Below are 17,313 nucleotides of genomic sequence, written 5' to 3' on the forward strand. Positions count from 1 at the left end.
TTACCAACAGAAACGGATCCCTCTCTCACATACTGACGTAGAAAACCACAAATTAAAATTATTGTTGTCTTGTATTTTTACTTCTTTGGTTAAATATTTCCCAATTATATCTTAATCTGGCTCCATAGCCCTCAGGAGTTTTGCCATTGGGAATGTGACATCTGATTTAAACTATACTAAGGCTGCAAATAGAGATAATCTCATCAACCATGATGAGGGTCAGTCATTAAATACATCGAAGAGACCAAGTGAAGGCAGCTTGTTTTCCAGCTCAAGGCCCCACCCACACAAGCCTCAATGAGGTGCCCCCCACCCCCGGTCTTGGTGTTTTCTTGGCTCTCATCTCTTCCCCTCCCACCCACCATTTGCTGGATGCCTGGCTTCAGAGCCATCTGGATCATGGAAATTTCTAGTTCTCCATCAGTCTGGATTCTTTTCTTGATCTTCCCTTGTTCAACCACCTTTCCCCCCCACACACATACATACACATACCCCATTTGTATGTTTATCACATATATGCACATACATGTATATATGCACATATAGAGATAGCTACACGTGCTTACTCGTGTGTGTGCATATACACACATATATGTCATGTGTGTCACCTGCACAAGGGGAACAGACAGAGAACATGGAGACTATACACTCCTTGGACTTGTAAGGAGCCAGAGAGATTCACTGAGCCCTTTAAGAAAAGCCACAAGTGAGGAAAAAAGCCTCAAAGAAAAAGACAAATATACCATGAGAAACAGCTGTGGTTGTGAGAAACATCCCCTGAACCAGAAATCAAAATTCAAATCCTGGCTGTTATTTAGAAGCTGTGTGACTGTAGCCAAATCACTTTCCTTTGCTGGACTTCAATTTACCTCCTCTGTCAGATGACAAGGTTGAATGAGCTGATCTCTATGGCCACCAGCCAGCTCTAAATCATTCCATCCATCCATTTGTCCATCCATCCATCCACCCATTCATCTATTTGTCCATCCATCCATCCATCCATCCATCCATCCATCCATTCATCCGTCTGTCCATCCATCCATCTGTTTTTCCATCCATTTGTCCATCCATCCATCCATCCATCCACCCATCCACCCCTGTTTGTCCATCCACCTAACCACATACACTTTTTGGTAGGTCAGCTCTAGCATTAGAATATGGGCTCCCTGAGGGCAGGATCTGTGTTTCTGGCTTACATGGTCTGGAGCACAGTAAGAGCTTACATGCCACAAAGATACCAACGTGCATTGGCAGAGGGAGCTTTCTCAGCTCGCCATTCCCTCTCTCTGTCAGTAGCACCACAACTCCCATCCCTAGTCCTAGCCACGACTATTCAGTATCAATATGTGGGCCCTGTCACTCTACAAAACTGGAGTTTGGCCAAATTAAGGGGAAGAGAAGAAAGATCACTTGGATAAATTAAAAGATGATTTTAAATGGCAAAAATACTGGCGATGGGTTTGCCTCCCTCACATTCTTCAACTGATGTGTCTATAACATATGGTTGAGCCCGACATACTATGTTCTTTTACCAGGGTAGTTTTCTACTGAAAAGATGCCTACAGGGAATCCTTTCACAAGTAAAGATCTCTTGTAGAAAATATTCATTAGGCACACACCCCTCCCCTTAAGGGAAAAATAAATCCAAAATTTTCCACATTTGGCTAATTCAAGGTGAGGCGTTCATTTATTTGGTGAGAACTTAGGATTTCATCTGTGTAGGGATATATGTGGGATATAGGTAATTCAGTCCAAAGAGTTGCCCTGAGGCACTAAGAGGTCATCTGGGGGGGGGGATGGGAAGGGAATAAGCATTTCTGTAGCACAGACTGAGCAAGCACTTCACAAATATTGGCTCGTTGGATTTTCACAACATCTCTGGAAGGTAGGTGCTATGATTATCCCCATTTGTTTATGCAGGGGGAAAGGCAGGGCAATGAGGTTAAGTGATGTGCCCAAAGTCACACTGCTAGTGTGTCAAGTATCTGAGGCCGAATTTGAACTCAGGTCCTCCTGACTCCAGGGCTGGTTGCTCTACTCACTGTGCCACCTAGCTGCCCCAGATTATCCCCATTTTAAAGCAAAAACTGAGGCAAAGGGTAAGTGACTTGTCCAAGGTCACATCGCTAGTAAGGGTCTGCATTTGAACTCAGGCCTTCCAGCCTCCCCAGGCTTGATGCTCGCCACTGAGCTGCCAGCTGCCTGTTCTCTAACACAGCTAGCCTCTATCAACCTTATTACATGTTATCTCCCTGCCAACAATCTACTGCGCAGCCACACCTGCCTTCTTGCCGTCACACATCCCATCTCCTACTGCCATGTCTTTGTACTGGCATATTCCCATGCCAGGACTGCCCTTCCTTTCTCACTTTAATCTCACGTAATCTCTGGATTCCTTCCTGACTCAGCCCAAGTGGCACCTTCTTCAAAAGGCTCTACCTTATCTCCCCAGCTGCTAGGGGCTTCCCCTCAAAGGTGACCATGGTATTTTCATACATGTTTTATATAGACCATTATATGCACAGGATGTCACTAGCATCAGACTCTAAACTCCTTGAGGGCAGGGGCCATTCATTTTTGTCCTTATATCTATTCCTATATAAGTAATATTGTAATAATAAGTAATTGGCATACAGCAGGTGCTTATTAAGTGCTTGTGGACTGATTCCTAACTCCAGATCTAGCACTGTTTCCACTATGCCCCCTGCATAACCCTTAAAAACCATTTGAAATAAAGCTGTTATATAAATTTAACAAGCAGAAGCAACCTCAGGTGAGCATGCTTTGGTATTTTGTTTGAGGAAGTCATCCATACTGGGACAACAGCTTTGCCTAATCCATGCAAGGCTGGAAAAGTTATCCCTTCTTTCAAGAGATATCTCATTCCCAGACATTTTGTCCAGTGAAGACTGTGGCTTCAATGCTAGTAGGTAGGGGCCATGCAGAGAGGAAATATCAGGCATTAAGAGTATGCACACTTATAAAAAGCAGAACTGAAAAGAGCCTTCTCTGTGCCTTCATTCAATTCAACAAGCATTCATTAAGCACCTACTGTGTGTCAGGCACTATGCCCTGTGCTGGGAATACAAAGGCAGAAACCCAGTATGTGCCCTCAAGGGATTCACACTCCCATGGGGAAGCCAACATGCAAATAACTATGTACAAACAAGACAGAGAAAAGATGAATCGGTCTCAGAGGGGAGCATTAAGTGGAACAGGAAGGTACTGTCTTGGCTCTTCAAGGCCTCTACTAGCCACGAGGCAAGGGTCTTGGATTTTGAAAGGTTCTTGAGGCCATACCCATGGATAGAGCTGAACTGCCGATGCCTTTTTCCAGCCCCAGATTGGGATTCATTCATCTTGGGATTGTTCCATTTTTCCCCCCCTTTAACCATTTTGATGCAGCATTTTGAGATTTATGAGACTTTACAAAGAGATACAAAGAAGATCACACAGCAGTCTCTCTCTCTGCAAAGTCAACTTGCCCCATGCCCCACTCACCATCAAGCAACCATGGCTGGACCCGTCTTGACTCCAGTTCCGTCATCATTAGACGTGTTATCACGTGATCAGGAATCAAGAGACCTTGTTGTATGTACTGCTTGGCCAGAATACCAAATTCTATTAAAAGAAAGGGGAGGAGGGAGAGCAAGATGCATTAAGAGCTTTCTAATACTGCTCACAATCACGTTCCAGTCTTCTCTTTTGATCCCATGCCCTCCTCCCATTTTTCCCATTCCATAGGTTTTCCTTGCTGATGTAGTAAAACAAAACCAAAGTGAGTTGTTACAGCATTTCAAGGTTTTGACTTTGGTATCCAATATGCTGGGAAGGAGTGGTCTGGACGTGAAGGCTGAAGGGTCTAAAGGAGCTCCCAACAATGCCACGTGCCACTCCTTTGTTAAATACTTCAAATTCACAAAGGGTCTAAGGGAGAGAGTATTCATTGGTGGAGGAAAAATATTTACCTCTCAATGTCAAACATCAATTGATAGGAACGTAGATTTAGGGCTGAAGTGGACACTATTGGTGTCTGACTCTCCATGACCCCATTTGGGGCTTTCTTGGCAAAGACACTGGAGTGGTTTGTCAGTTCCTTCTCCAGTTCATTTGACAGATAAGGAAACTGAGGCAAGCAGGGTGAAGTGACTCCCTAGCTAGTAAGTGTCTGAGGCCAGATTTGAACTCAGGAAGATGAGTCTTCCTGACTCTGGGTGTCCCCCGCTTCCCCCTGCCACACCTTGTGCACTATGGCGCCCCCTAGGGATCACCTAGGCAAAGCGTCATCAGACAACAGAAGCAGAGCTGGGGAAGGCACATTGATTGATTGATCCCTACTCTTATCAAGGTGCCTCTAACATACCTGAAGTGGGGATTGGCCGAACAAAGTATTAACAGCATTGAAATTGGCAGCCGTCTGGAAACTAAGTACTTGAACAACTTATTAATAGCTTCCTAATGGGAGATACACTGTCCTCTTTCCAGGGAGGACAGTACCCACTCTTATCTTAAGTGGTGGAGCTCAGTTCTATTACGTTCTCATAAGAGACAAAAAGCCCAGCATTCCGAGGACAGGGAGCCTGGAAAAGGCCTGAGGGGGGAATCTTGTCTTCCAGGACTTTTAGGTCAGGCTAAGTTCCACGGGACTCCACACACAAGAGCCTGCACAGTGAGCTGGGGATGGCTCAGCCTCCAGGGACTATTGATACCTGCTCCTTCTGAAACAAGAGGACCCGAAGGCAGCCCCAGAAGCTTCTTTTCACAACATGCAGATATGGTGCAGGATTCAGTGCAGAATCATGGCCACCTTGAGCAAATGTTTTCTTGGAAATAGGAAATATCCAAACCTATCGCAGCATGGTAGCAATTAAGCCTGAGTCATACACCTAGGAAGGCTTTTGCCATTGCTGTTGGTCTTGGCCCCCTGGAAATACAAAGCATTTTTCCATTCAGTAGCAAAAATCCTGGCCTTTATGCAGTAAACACCTACACACCAAGTTCTCTTCTCTGCATAATTCTGTGCTTCAGGATGTTGGTTTGGCAGTGGAAAGTCAGTCAATAAACATTAAGTGCCTTCTATGTGCCAGGCACTGGACTAAACACCAGGAATACAAAGAAAGGAAAAAGATAATCTCTGCCCTCAAGGAGTGCACGATCTAGTCAGGGAGACAACATGCAAAACAGCTATGTACAAACAAGACATAGACTGGATAGACTGGAGATGATCAATACAGAGAGGGGTGCCAGCACTGGAGAGGGGAAGGAAGGAAGGAAGAAAGGAGGTATGAGAAAGGAACTCACAGGTGAAGAAAATTCCTTTACCAATGCAGGCCAGCACCTTCTCTGAGACTGACAGTCTTAAAGAATTGCCTAGAATACTAAGAAATTAAGTGATTTGCTACAAGGTCACATAGCTCCAGTATGTGTCAGGGACAGAACTTGAATCCAGGTTTTTCTAATTCCAGGGCAGTCTCTCTCCACAACACCAAACAAGAATCTCTAATGAGGGGGCATTTTCACAATAATGGATCAGGGCAAAAGGGAGAGTCAACCCTGAGACCACTGCTCCAAATTTCTAACCATGCCCCTGTTCTTAACATTATAACCATTGAATCCTAAAGTTCATGAGGCTCTTATCTAAAGAAAGGGATGTCTGAAAGGCAACTGGGCACACAGTAGATACTCAATAAGTGCCTCCTGAATTGAATTTGTTGCACTAATAAACAGGATGAATGAATTTCCCAGTTTATAGAACAGAATGCTGGCTCCTTGCGGGCAAGGAGTGTTGGATTTTTTATGTGTGTCCCCAGCACCTAGCAGAATGCCCAGCATGCAGTGGGTGCTTAATAAATGCTTTTTGATCACTGATCCTATAATTGATGTGAAGCTGGGTTATATTTGAATCTATCCAAGAGAACCAAGTTAGCCAGGCCACGTGGGGACAGGAGTCCTGGTCCAGGCCTCCTCAGGATTATGGCTAGTGAGCTGTCCGGCACCCCAGAGGCTGGTCCAACTTCCTCACTTTGCAGACAAGGGCAATGCCTTCCCTAAGGTCCCACAGATACTAAATGAGAACCACTGAAAGGAAGTCACTGGACAGAGAGCTGGATGGGGCTTCAGAGATCATCCAGTCCAACATTCATTTTACAGGCAACCAAATTGAGGCTTGGAAGCTAGGCCTTTGTTCCCAATCTTGCCTTCTCTTGCTTGTCTCTAAGTTAACAAAGTCAGCAAAGTGAAGTTAAAATCCCTCTGGGTGAACAGGTTCCAGAGGGCATTGATTCCAAGTCACAGGCTGCCCCGAGGCCTTCCCACCAGCCCAGCTGCTCCTAGCAGGCCCAGCTCTTCCTCTCTAGAGCAGGAAAAAGAAGAATCACCTCCTCCAACCTGGATAAAGATAACATCAGCCTCCCCTCCCCCTTTTAAAACAGGAAGCTGCTCAGGCCAGAGCCTGGAATGTGATGAGGAGGCCGCTGGTGGGGAGGAGTTCAGAGCTTAGGTGCAAATATTTGTGTCGGAAAAGAGAGGGCCATCCCAGGAAACTGGGCCTCCGGCCACTCTTTTCAGTTTGCCCGGGCGAGTCCTAGGAAAAACAGCATGATGAAGGAAGGGCATTCTCCAAGTGTGTTCCCTGCGAGGCCCCAAGTCCAGCTCTGCAGGCCTGGCTCCTGGAATCTCCAACAAGGCCATATTCATAGAAAATGACACACACACAGACCCCCAAACTCAATGGGGTGTAAAAGAACATGGTAAAATATCTTCTAGTTAACTCGAGGCACCCAAAAGAGGATGGCAGCTTTTAAGTCCTGTTTTCTTTTTTATTTTTGCAATTCAACAAAAAGTGTTTGAGATTAAACGGTACCCAGGTTTGATTAAGGCCACATGTAAGAAAAGCATCCCTTCGGTAGGGGAAGGATTAAGTGTGAGGTTACAAAACACCCCAATTTACAAGCATATATACAGTCATGGGCTTGTCCATCTATAGCTGGGAGGGACCTCAGAGGCCATCAAGTCCATTTTACAAATAGGGAAACTGAGGCACAAGAGTAACTTCCCTCCTTGATCAGCTCTAGAAATGTCACAGCTGATAAAAGGTCCAACAAATAAGATGTTTCATTGGTATTAAATGTTACTTTCTCTTTGAAACCAGCCCACTGGAATGACCCAAGTGCACCAAAAAAGAGAAAAGACCTCTTTATTTGGGGCTGGAAAAAGACTAAAAAATCAGTAGGCTCTGCTTATTTGGGTGGGAAGCCCAGACATCAGCAGGGCCAATCCTAACTCAGGATGCCTTCTACTTGCAAGCAGGCTTCAGGCCTCTTAAAGATGCCCATCTAGGTAATGGACATGCAGACCAGGCAGATGCTTAAGGGAGGGTGTGTGATCCTTATATGCCCAATGCCTACCACAACCAGGTGCCTGTACAAATGGTTGGCGCTTAATAAATGCTGGCTGGATTGAATTCACGGAATTGGGTGTGACCACAGAAAAGAAAGGCAGTGTTCCAATTTGTCACACCAACACTAAATGAATAGGGCAGATGGCAAAACAAATTAACACCCGGAAGGTCACCGATTTCAACATTCCTGGAGCCAAAATGCTTCCAAAAGGGAGTAAATCGACAGGTCTTTGTAATCTGGGAAACTAATTTCCTTCATTCCCTCCTCAGCTCCATCTCTCAGGATCCCTCCAAGACTCAACTGAAGGGCTCTGTCCTGGAAGCCCATCCTACACCATGCAATCCTTACTCAGTGCCCTCACTGACCTTCTCAGATCATTCTGTATATGCTTATGTGTTCACATGTTCTCCCCTTAGAACACAACCTCCTCAAGGGCAGGCACTCGTTTGGCTTTTGTCTTTGGAACCTCCACCTAGCATGGCACGGGCAACTAAGTGGTACAGTGGGTAAGACAGGAGCCTTAGAGACATCTCAGTTCAAATCCAGCTTCTGATACTTCCTAGCCATGTGACCCTGGGCAAGTCACTTCACGCTGCCTGCCTCAGTTTCCTCATCTGTCAAATAAGCTGGAGAAGGAAGTCGCAAACCACTCTACTATCTTTGCCAAGAAAATCCCAAATGAGGTCATGAAGAGTTGGACAAAATCAAATAGCGACCACCTAGCACCATCTTGAAACATTGTAGACAGTTAGCAAATGCTTACTGATTGGTTAATTTTTAAATTTGTCTGGGTACATACTATTTCTTTTTTTTTTGGTATGAAAACTCTTTTTTTTTAGTTTTTAACACTCGGTTCTACATAATTTTGAGTTCCAGATTTTCTTCCCTCCCTCTCCACCTCCCAAGACAGCATGGAATCCGGTAATCTTCTGTGTATAACTTCGCATTGAGCTTATTTACACACTAGTCAAGTTGTGGAGAAGAACTATGACCAATGGAATGAATCATGAGAAAGAAGAAACAGAACCAAAAAAAAAAAACCACAAAAACAAAAAACGAAAGAGAAAAAAAGGGAAAAAAAGGCGAGCATGAAGTATGCCTCAATCTGCGTTCAGACTCCATAGTTCTTTCTCTGGATGTAGATAGCATTCTCCATCGTGAGTCCTTTGGAGTTGTCCTTGCACCTTGTGTTGCTGAGAAGAGCAAAGTCTGTCAGAGTTGGTCATCACAGAATCCATATATCTGTGGTGGTGTATAATGTTCTCCTGGTTCTGCTGTGCTCACTCAGCATTATATCATGTAAGTTTTTCCAGGTTGTTATGAAGTCTGTATCATCCCCATTTCTTATAGCACAATAGTATTCCATTACCTTCATATACCACAACTTTTTCAGCCATTCCCCAATGGATGGGCATCCCCTTGATTTCCAATTCTTAGCTACTACAAAAAGAGCTGCTATAAATTGTTTTATATATATGGGTCCTTTTCCACTTGTGTGATCTCTTTGGGATACAGCCCTAGAAGTGGTATTGCTGGGTCAAAGGGTAAGCACATGTTTGTACCCCTTTGGACATAGTTCCAAATTGCTCTCCAGAATGGCTGGATCAGTTCACAACTCCACCAGCAATGTAACAATGTTCAAATTTTCCCACATCCTCTCCAGCATTTATCATTTTCCTGTTTTGTCATTTTAGCCAGTCTGACAGGAGAGAATCCATACTATTTCTCCTCTATGATAACAAGAACAATAATAATAATTAGCACTTTATGATGTAAGCCTTAGAGAGGTTCCCAACATGCTTTGTGGCAGAATGTGGGCTCCCCGACAGAAGGTACTCTGCTTTAGGCTTTGTATCCCCTCCAGAGATCCCACCCAGAGCCTGGCACCAACAAGGTGCCAAAGAAACGCTCCCTCACTAAATGAACCTCCATTATATATGGTAGGACAAGGGGAGGGGAGGAAGACAACACGGAAAACTGAATGTTGTTCAGGCCCTTAATAGCAGTCCTGGGTTTTTTTCTTTTTCAAAAATTTAAGAGAAATAATTGTAAATATGATTATTAATAATAATAGTAACAGCAATAACAACTGATATTTATATAGCCCTACTCTACATGTCAGTGACGGCTCTTGGGGGGAAGAGAGATGGATGAGAAAATGAAGAGGAGGTAAAAAGACGGGATTTTTACAAAAGTAACTCCAGATGTCATTGTCTTTAGTCAGGCAAGAGTCAGAGTACTGAGAATGACAAGGACGGAGTCAGAAAGCGTGAGGAATGCAGAGGAAAGGAGCCTGAACAGACAAGGAGACAGAAGAGAGGAGGAAAAGGGAGAGCCAGAGAAAGACGGACAAGGAGATGAAGAGAGGGAGAGAAGAACTGGAGAAAGAGAGGAGTGGAGGGAAGCAGCAGGGAGAGAGGGGTCCTGAAGAAAGAGGGGAAGAAGGTCGATGGGAGTGAAGAGAGGGGGACAGGACTACCACTCCCATAGTTGTTTCAGTGACCATGAAAGAATGATGACGATGGTGGTGGTGATGATGATGGTGATGGTGGTGGTAGTGATGGTAATGATGGTGGTGATGGTGGTGCTGGTAGTGATGGTAATGATGGAGGTGGTGGTGGTGGTGGTGGTGGTAGTGATGGTAATGGTGGTGGTGGTGGTGGTGGTAGTGATGGTAATGGTGGTGGTGATGGTGATGGTAATGATGGTGGTGGTGGTGGTAGTGATGGTAATGGTGGTGGTGGTGGTAGTGATGGTGGTGGTAGTGGTGATGGTAATGATGGTGATGGTGGTGGTGGTGGTAGTGGTGATGGTAGTGATGGTGGTGGTAGTGGTGATGGTAGTGATGGTGGTGGTAGTGGTGGTGGTAGTGATGGTCATGATGGTGGTGGTGGCGGTGGTGGTGGTGGTGATGGTAATGATGGTGGTGGTAGTGATGGTCATGATTGTGGTGGTGGTGGTGGTAGCGATGGTTATGATGTTGATGGTGGTGGTGGTGGTAGTGGTGATGGTAGTGATGGTAATGGTGGTGGTGGTGGTGGTGGTGATGGTAATGGTGGTGGTAGTGATGGTCATGATTGTGGTGGTGGTGGTGAAGGTTAATTATGGTGGTGGTAGTGGTGGTGGTAATGGTGGTGGTGGTAGTGATGGTGGTGGTGGTGGTAGTGATAATGATGATGATGTTGGTGGTGGTGATGGTGGTGGTAGTGACGATGGTGATGATTATGATAGCTAACATTCACATAGCCTTTACTGTGTTCTGTGTTGAAGGCACTGCTCTAAGTGCTTTATAAACATCCCACTGGATCTTCGCAACTACCCTGAGAGGCAGGTGCAATTATGATGTCCATTTTGCAAAGGAGGAAACTGATACAAACAGTGGTTAGGTGACTTGTCCAGGGTCACACAGCTATGAAGTGTGTGAAGCCAGATTTAAACTCAGGTTTTAATGACTCCTGATCCAGAGCTCTATCCACTGCACCGCCCAGCTGCCCCATCCTATCCCAAGAAGGAGGGAGGAGGGCAAAAAGTTGGTGAGGAGAAGTCAGAGTGGACAACTAGGACAAAAAACCCCGATGACTGAAAGAGCACACTGTGCCTGATCTCCAGGGGATCAGAGGAGAAAGGGTCCTTGGGGTCTCCCGCTGAGGTGAGGAGCCAGAATAAGTGGTCCTTCAACTGAACCCGGGCTGTAAAAATTCAACTTTGAAAAATAGAAAACAGTTCACATGATGTGATCCCATCACAAAGTTGGTCCAGTAAAAGGAACACTGATTTGGAAATGACAGGACCTGAGGTTAAATCCCAACTCTGCTGTTCACTCCCTGGGGGACCAGGTCACTTCAGCTCCCTGGGCCTGTTACCTCATCCGTAAAATGGACCTGATGGCCTCAGAGGTCTCTCTGAGCTCCACATCCACAGTCCCATGACCTCTAAACTCCCCTGAAGACTCTTTATGGCCAAACGACAGCAGGACATCACAGAAGAGGAAAGGCCTCAGGAAGAGGGGGCATTACATAGCCATGAAGCCCTAAAATTCACCTTCTGAGGACATAAGTGAAGGGTTGTATTTTAACTTGCTTTGGGGCCTAGAAGGAGTCTGGGACGAGGAAGCCCAGACTCCGAGAGCCAGAATTGCTCCATGAAGCTAAAATGCTTGACTTGGAGTCTCAGGAAGGTCTGGGTTCAGATCTTACCTCTTGGGACCACAAGATGAAAGACTGAATGTTGGCAGGAACCTCAAAGGCCACCAAGCCCAAAATGACCAACCTCCCTCCATTTACAGATAAGGAAACTGAGGTACGTAAGTTATATTACTTGCCCAGAAGTGTAAGGCAGAACACATCAACTGTGTGACCAAAAGCAAATCACTTCAAGCCCTTAATATTCACTTACTTGTCTGTCAAAGGATTAATAATAACTTCTGCGCCAACTTTCCAGGGTGGCTATAAAGATCACATCATATGTCAGCCTTTGCAAATGTCAGCTAGTATTGCTACCGTTATTAATCTATCAAGGCGTGTCTTGGAAAACGTCCAAGTACGTGTCCCTGTGATGCAGACAATTGTTTTCTAGTTGTACGGGCAAGTGTTCATGTTATTTAAAAAAAACAAGAGCCACCCCCTCCAAGAGAGAGCATTCCACTGAATTCTCTACTTCTAGGAAGAGACTCTGGAAATGCCTGAAAAAGCCAAAAAGGGAAGCTGGGGGCACTGGGAGCTGGGTGACCTGCCTGGGCTATGATCTGGCCTCTGCTAATTCGGGGCTTAGCCTGGCTGAGCTATAAGGCCCTAGGCAACTCCAAACTGATGCAGGTGGAGGGGCTGGCCCTCTACCATTCCCACAGAAGGCCTTGGTGGCCAGTAACGGAACTCTACTGAACCCAAAGGGGGAAAAAACAAAACCCTAATTCTCAGAAATGCTTTACTTATCATGCACCAAGGACTCACGAAAGATGATAAAACTCTCTTTTTTTCTTCTTTAAATGCTTGCCTCTAAGTCAAGACGCTAAACTCTCTCTCATCCAGAGATAAACAGAAGAGATTCTATTTTAAGTGGAAAAGGAGGCCTTTGGTGTTTGGTGGTGATGACTCACTGGAGTGAGCTGCCCAGGATCCATCCACCCTTCCAACAGCACCATCCCCAGTCAGAATGGCTTTCCCTTCACACATGCTTCTCTCATCCCTAATGATATGAGTTTAGGAAAAAATCAGCTAGTCTCCAAACTTTTTCTGTTGTTGCTGTTAAGGGTGGGTGCAGGGGGCTGGAGAGAAGGAGAAAGGAAAGAGAGAGAAGAGGAGGACTGAGAACTAGTTTCTCATCATAAATGGGGAGCGTGGGAGGGGCTGCCCCAGGGAGAACCATCTTGGTTAACAAAGGTGTCTTCCTCACCAGATGATACAGCAAACTTGGAAGGTTTGTGTATGGAGGTGGGGGGAGTCTTAGACATTTTAAAGTCGGCTTTTATGAGAGGCACGAGGAAGCCGTGGACAAGCAAATGGTGCACTGTGAGATTTTTTTCAAGCAGCTTCTAAAACCTACCAATGGACTGAAAGGTTCTTGAGACCAGGGATGGGCTCATTGCTGTCTCTCTATCTCCCAGCCCCAGCACAGTGCTTGGCACATGAATCTTTGCAATCCTGGGGAAGCCACTTAACTCCCCAAACCTCTCTCTTCTCAGCTAAAAAAACAGATACTATACAAGGAGACCCTAAAGTCTTAGGGCAGGTGTAAACTCTAGTGACCTGACACTGAATGGAGACGTTGGGAACATCTCGCATCTCCGCTACTTACCTCTCAACAAGGACACTGAATCACAAATCACTGGAGAAATGTGCACTAATTATTAATGATGGTGTTAAACAGTGCTACATTCCCACAGGCTACTTGGAGTGACCCTCCATCAGCAAGCGAAGCTCTCTGGGCCTCGGTTCCTTCACCTATAAAGGGAAGAGCTTGGACCAGGCAGCCTTGGAGGTCCTGAGAGGCAGCAGAGAACAGTGGAAAAGGCATGGGACAGATATGAAGTCAGTGGACCCAAATTCAAGTTCCGGCTGTTATCTGCATTATCTTGTCCAAGTCACTTGAGCTTTGTGGGCCTTATTTTCCTCATGTAAAATGAGGGAATTAAAATTAGATGCTGCTTGGCACTAAGAGGTCCTCAGTAGGTGCTTTCTTCTCATTCATTATTCACTTAAGGCTGTTCTCCCTGGTGTCTGCTTCCTTTAAGGCATCACCTTCTCAGTGGAACCTCTCCTAACACCTACAAATAAATGCCAGCGGCCTCCCTCCCACACTGCTTCGTCTATACTTAAATTTATCCATTTCACACTTGGTCAGTATATGTTCATACACACACACACACACACACACACACACACACACACATATATATGTAATTTGTTTCCTCCCTCATTAGAATGTAAGCCCCCCGAGGGCTGGGATGGTTTCGTTTTTTTACTGGTATTCCCAGTATTCCAGTTGGCACTTAAAAAAGATGATTAGCTGCCATCCTGTCTGACTAAACAGCCTTCTCCATCATCAAAGGGAGAAAGCCATGTCTGAAGGCGGAGAATTGGGACCTGAAGCCCCCTCTGCTTCTTCCTCTCTGTGGGCAGGTCTATGGAGGGGGGAGGGGGGAACCTGAAGTGCTTGTCCTTCCCTGGGCCAGAGTTTCTAAGCAGTAAAACGAGAAGTGTGGATAAGACCTCATGGGTTCCATAGTGAAACCATCTCTAATCAAGTGACAAAGATTCTGTCTAGATTCTGGGGCAGTGCGGCCTAGTGGAGAGAGCACCGGCATGTCAGAGTTGGTCCAGGAGGAGTCAGGAAGATCTGGCCTCAGCTCTCCCCCTGACACATATTGGCTGGGTGGGGAGCCACTGAAGACTTAGGAGAGAGGAGAGAAAGTTTGGAAATGTTCCCAAATGGACCACCTGGGGGCAGCAGGGGAGGGGAAGGCAGTTTCTGGGGGACCCTGGGCAAGGTCCTTCATGGACCTGGCCCTCACCATTTCCTCACCCACAAAATGAAGGGCTGGGGCTGGGTGGCCCCAAAGGTGACTTCCAATGCTCACCCAACCACCCTTTCCTCGCTAGGATTTCCCACACGGCCATGCCTTCCTCAGTAACTCCAGCAACCCTCTATTGCCTCCAGGAGCTAATACAAAACCCTCAGTTTGGCACCCAAAGCTCCCTCCTACTTTCCAATCTCCTTATACCTTACCCTTCTCCCATTTGTGGATCCAGTGACACTGCCCTCCTGGCTGACCCACAAACAAGACTCTCCAGACTCCTGGAACACTCTACCTCCTCATCCCTGGTTTCCTTTAAGTCCTGACTCCAATCCCACCTTCCACAGGAAGCCTTCCCTAACCCAGGTGAATCCTGCGGCTTTCCCTCTCCTAATTATTCCCTATTGATTCCGAAGATGGCTTGCTTCGTATATATTGGTTTGCATGTGGCCTCCCCATCAGATTGTAAGCTCCTTGAGGGCAGGTGCTGTCTCTGTATCTCCACTGTAAGCACAGTGCCTGGCACATGGTAGGCACCTGACGAATGCTTACTGATTGATCAATGAAGATGAGATCCTATCATTAATTGGCAAGTCCTGGGGAGCTGCTTAAGGCTCACAGCTCATATGATTTTAAATGCGGAGCTAGAAGGGACCAGAGACACCTTCATTTTACAAATGAGAGGCCAGCAGTATTAGGAAAGGGAGAGATTTAGTAAGAATCAAAGGTGGTAGAAAAACAAAAGAAATCAATTTTTGAAAGCTGACTTCCAAATCATAAAGCTCTCCAGTCTGTTGACTGTTTGCCACTCAGAAACATGTATTTCCAAGCTCTGGTTTCCAGGGAAGCACAAAGGGCTTGCGTTTGCTTCAAAGACCTCAAGTGGCAATGTACAAATTAGTTTAGAAAAGAAGGGGGAGAGGGGGAGGGGGAGAAGGAGGAGGAGGAGGAGGAGAAGGAGGAGGAGAAAAAGAAGAAGGAGGAGAAGGAGAATACGACAACGACGATGACGATGACAAAACAGAAATGTTGCCTGCCTGTGCTGGGTGCTCCACGCGTCCCTCTACCTCTGGGAATCCTGGTCTTCCTGCAAGGCTCAGGGCTCCCCCTCCTTCCACAAAGGCCCCTCCTCATTCTTCCAGCTAGGAGTGTTCTCTTCACCTCAGTTTCTCCTAAACTCTATTTAGGCACATGTATTGCTTCCCCTCAGCAGAAGGTAAACTTCCTGAACACAAGCACTATGTTGTTTATCCCCAGAGAAGAGCCCAGTACCTGGCTCACAGTAGCTGCTTTTTTTCCTTCAGAGAGGTCTCCTTCTCTCACCCAAGCTGGAAGTACAGCAGCCATGGGCCCAATGCCCCAGCTGCTGAGCATGTTATCTCTGAGCTGGACCAACTCGGCCCTCCTTGGGCAGCCTAACGGCCTTGGCTTCCACTGCTGCTGGACTTTGTGTGGACAGCCAGCTAGACAGGCCTACGCCTGTGACATCACCCCAGACGAAATGCTTAACAAATATTTGTTGGTCTATGTTATTTCCTTCCAGAGGAAGACAAGCTCCTAGAAGGGCGAATCTGTTTTCTTGGTCTTTTTATCCCTAGCACTGCACCTGACACACAGTAGGCACTTGCTGAACTGAGAAGACACTTGAATTTGTACCATCACCAGCTTCCTCCTCCCACCCTCCTGAGCAACCAACTTTGTCCAAAGGAAATATTACTTTCTGAAGAATGTTGTCGTTGCTTTTACAATTTAGAATTTAGCTCAGAACAGAAGCAGAATTAGGGCTGTTTAGACACCAGAAGCCTGGCCTGAATCACTGTTCAATGAGTCACTTATTTGTAAATCAGGGATTCTCTAAGTCAAAAGTCTGAATATAACTAAGTTTCACCCCCACCCCCCTTCAACCTGTCATCCACACAGCTGCCAAGCTCCTGTTCCTAAAGCCAAAGCCTGGTCCCAGCCCCCAGAAGCTCCAGGGGATCCCCTCTGATTGGCAGTCTGGCTCCAAACAACCTTTCTGTATTTATTTCACATTTCCATCTCTCTGAAACTCTACCTCCATTCAAGACTCAGATCAGTTGGCTCCTTCTATGAGGCCTTTTCTCCCCCACCCCCCCCCGTCCCTCTCCCTCGGGAAAAACAAAATTACTTTGTATTTACTTGGTTTATATTTTGTACTAACTTATGAGGATATAGCTTATATCCCTTCTCTCTCCCCATCCCACCTCCCCGTCCCCCCCCACACACAGTGGACTGTAAGCCATACAGGGCACATAGTAGGTACTCAATAATTACTTGTTGGGCTGGATGCGGTGGCTCACACCTGTAATTCCTGCTCTTTGCACTAAGTTGGCACTGACAGGGTGAGCCCCAGAGAGCAGGGGGCCACCACACTGCCTGAGGAGGGCGAGCTAGCCAAGGACAGAAACTGTACAGATCAAAGCTTCCAAAGTGCCAAGAAGCAGTGGGCTGGTGCCTCAAGGGGCTTGGTTGTACTTTCAGCCTGGAGGCGGGGGGATAGGGAGACCAAGCCTCCTAAATAAATAAATAGATAGATAAATAAATAAATAGTTGAACAAATGGCCAAGAAAAAAATAAGACATCTCAAAATGGACCGTGAAGCTGAAGGTCTTTCTAACATTCCAGCAGAGCAGTCAGTCACATACTATTCAAAGTTCACAGTGAGTTACTTTAGTGAACCAATGCCGCCTTTGTATCCCCATCAGCTAGCATGGTGCCTGGCACATCGTCAGCACATAATAAATGCTGTTTGGGTGACTAACTACTAAGAACAAAACTGGCTCAGAGTACCCCTTGCCTCTTCCTTTCATGCCAATCTTTTTCTCTTCAGTCAGTGAGAAGGCCCAGAGCACACTTTAGCCTCACCTTCAAAAGCCTAAG

The 17,313-nt window shown here is 46.1% G+C and overlaps 1 protein-coding gene across 1 annotated transcript in view; it reads right to left on the bottom strand.

Moving 5' to 3' along the window:
- AK4 (adenylate kinase 4) overlaps window positions 1-17,313 on the bottom strand; it is a 91,007-nt gene that overhangs the window by 38,731 nt on the left and 34,963 nt on the right. The window contains exon 2 of the mRNA XM_036756196.1: window positions 3,502-3,621. Coding sequence (XP_036612091.1) covers window positions 3,502-3,621 — 120 coding nt within the window. The remainder of the gene's footprint in view (window positions 1-3,501; window positions 3,622-17,313) is intronic.

Source organism: Trichosurus vulpecula, chromosome 4 (genome assembly GCF_011100635.1).
Source record: "Trichosurus vulpecula isolate mTriVul1 chromosome 4, mTriVul1.pri, whole genome shotgun sequence".
NCBI lineage: Eukaryota > Metazoa > Chordata > Mammalia > Diprotodontia > Phalangeridae > Trichosurus > Trichosurus vulpecula.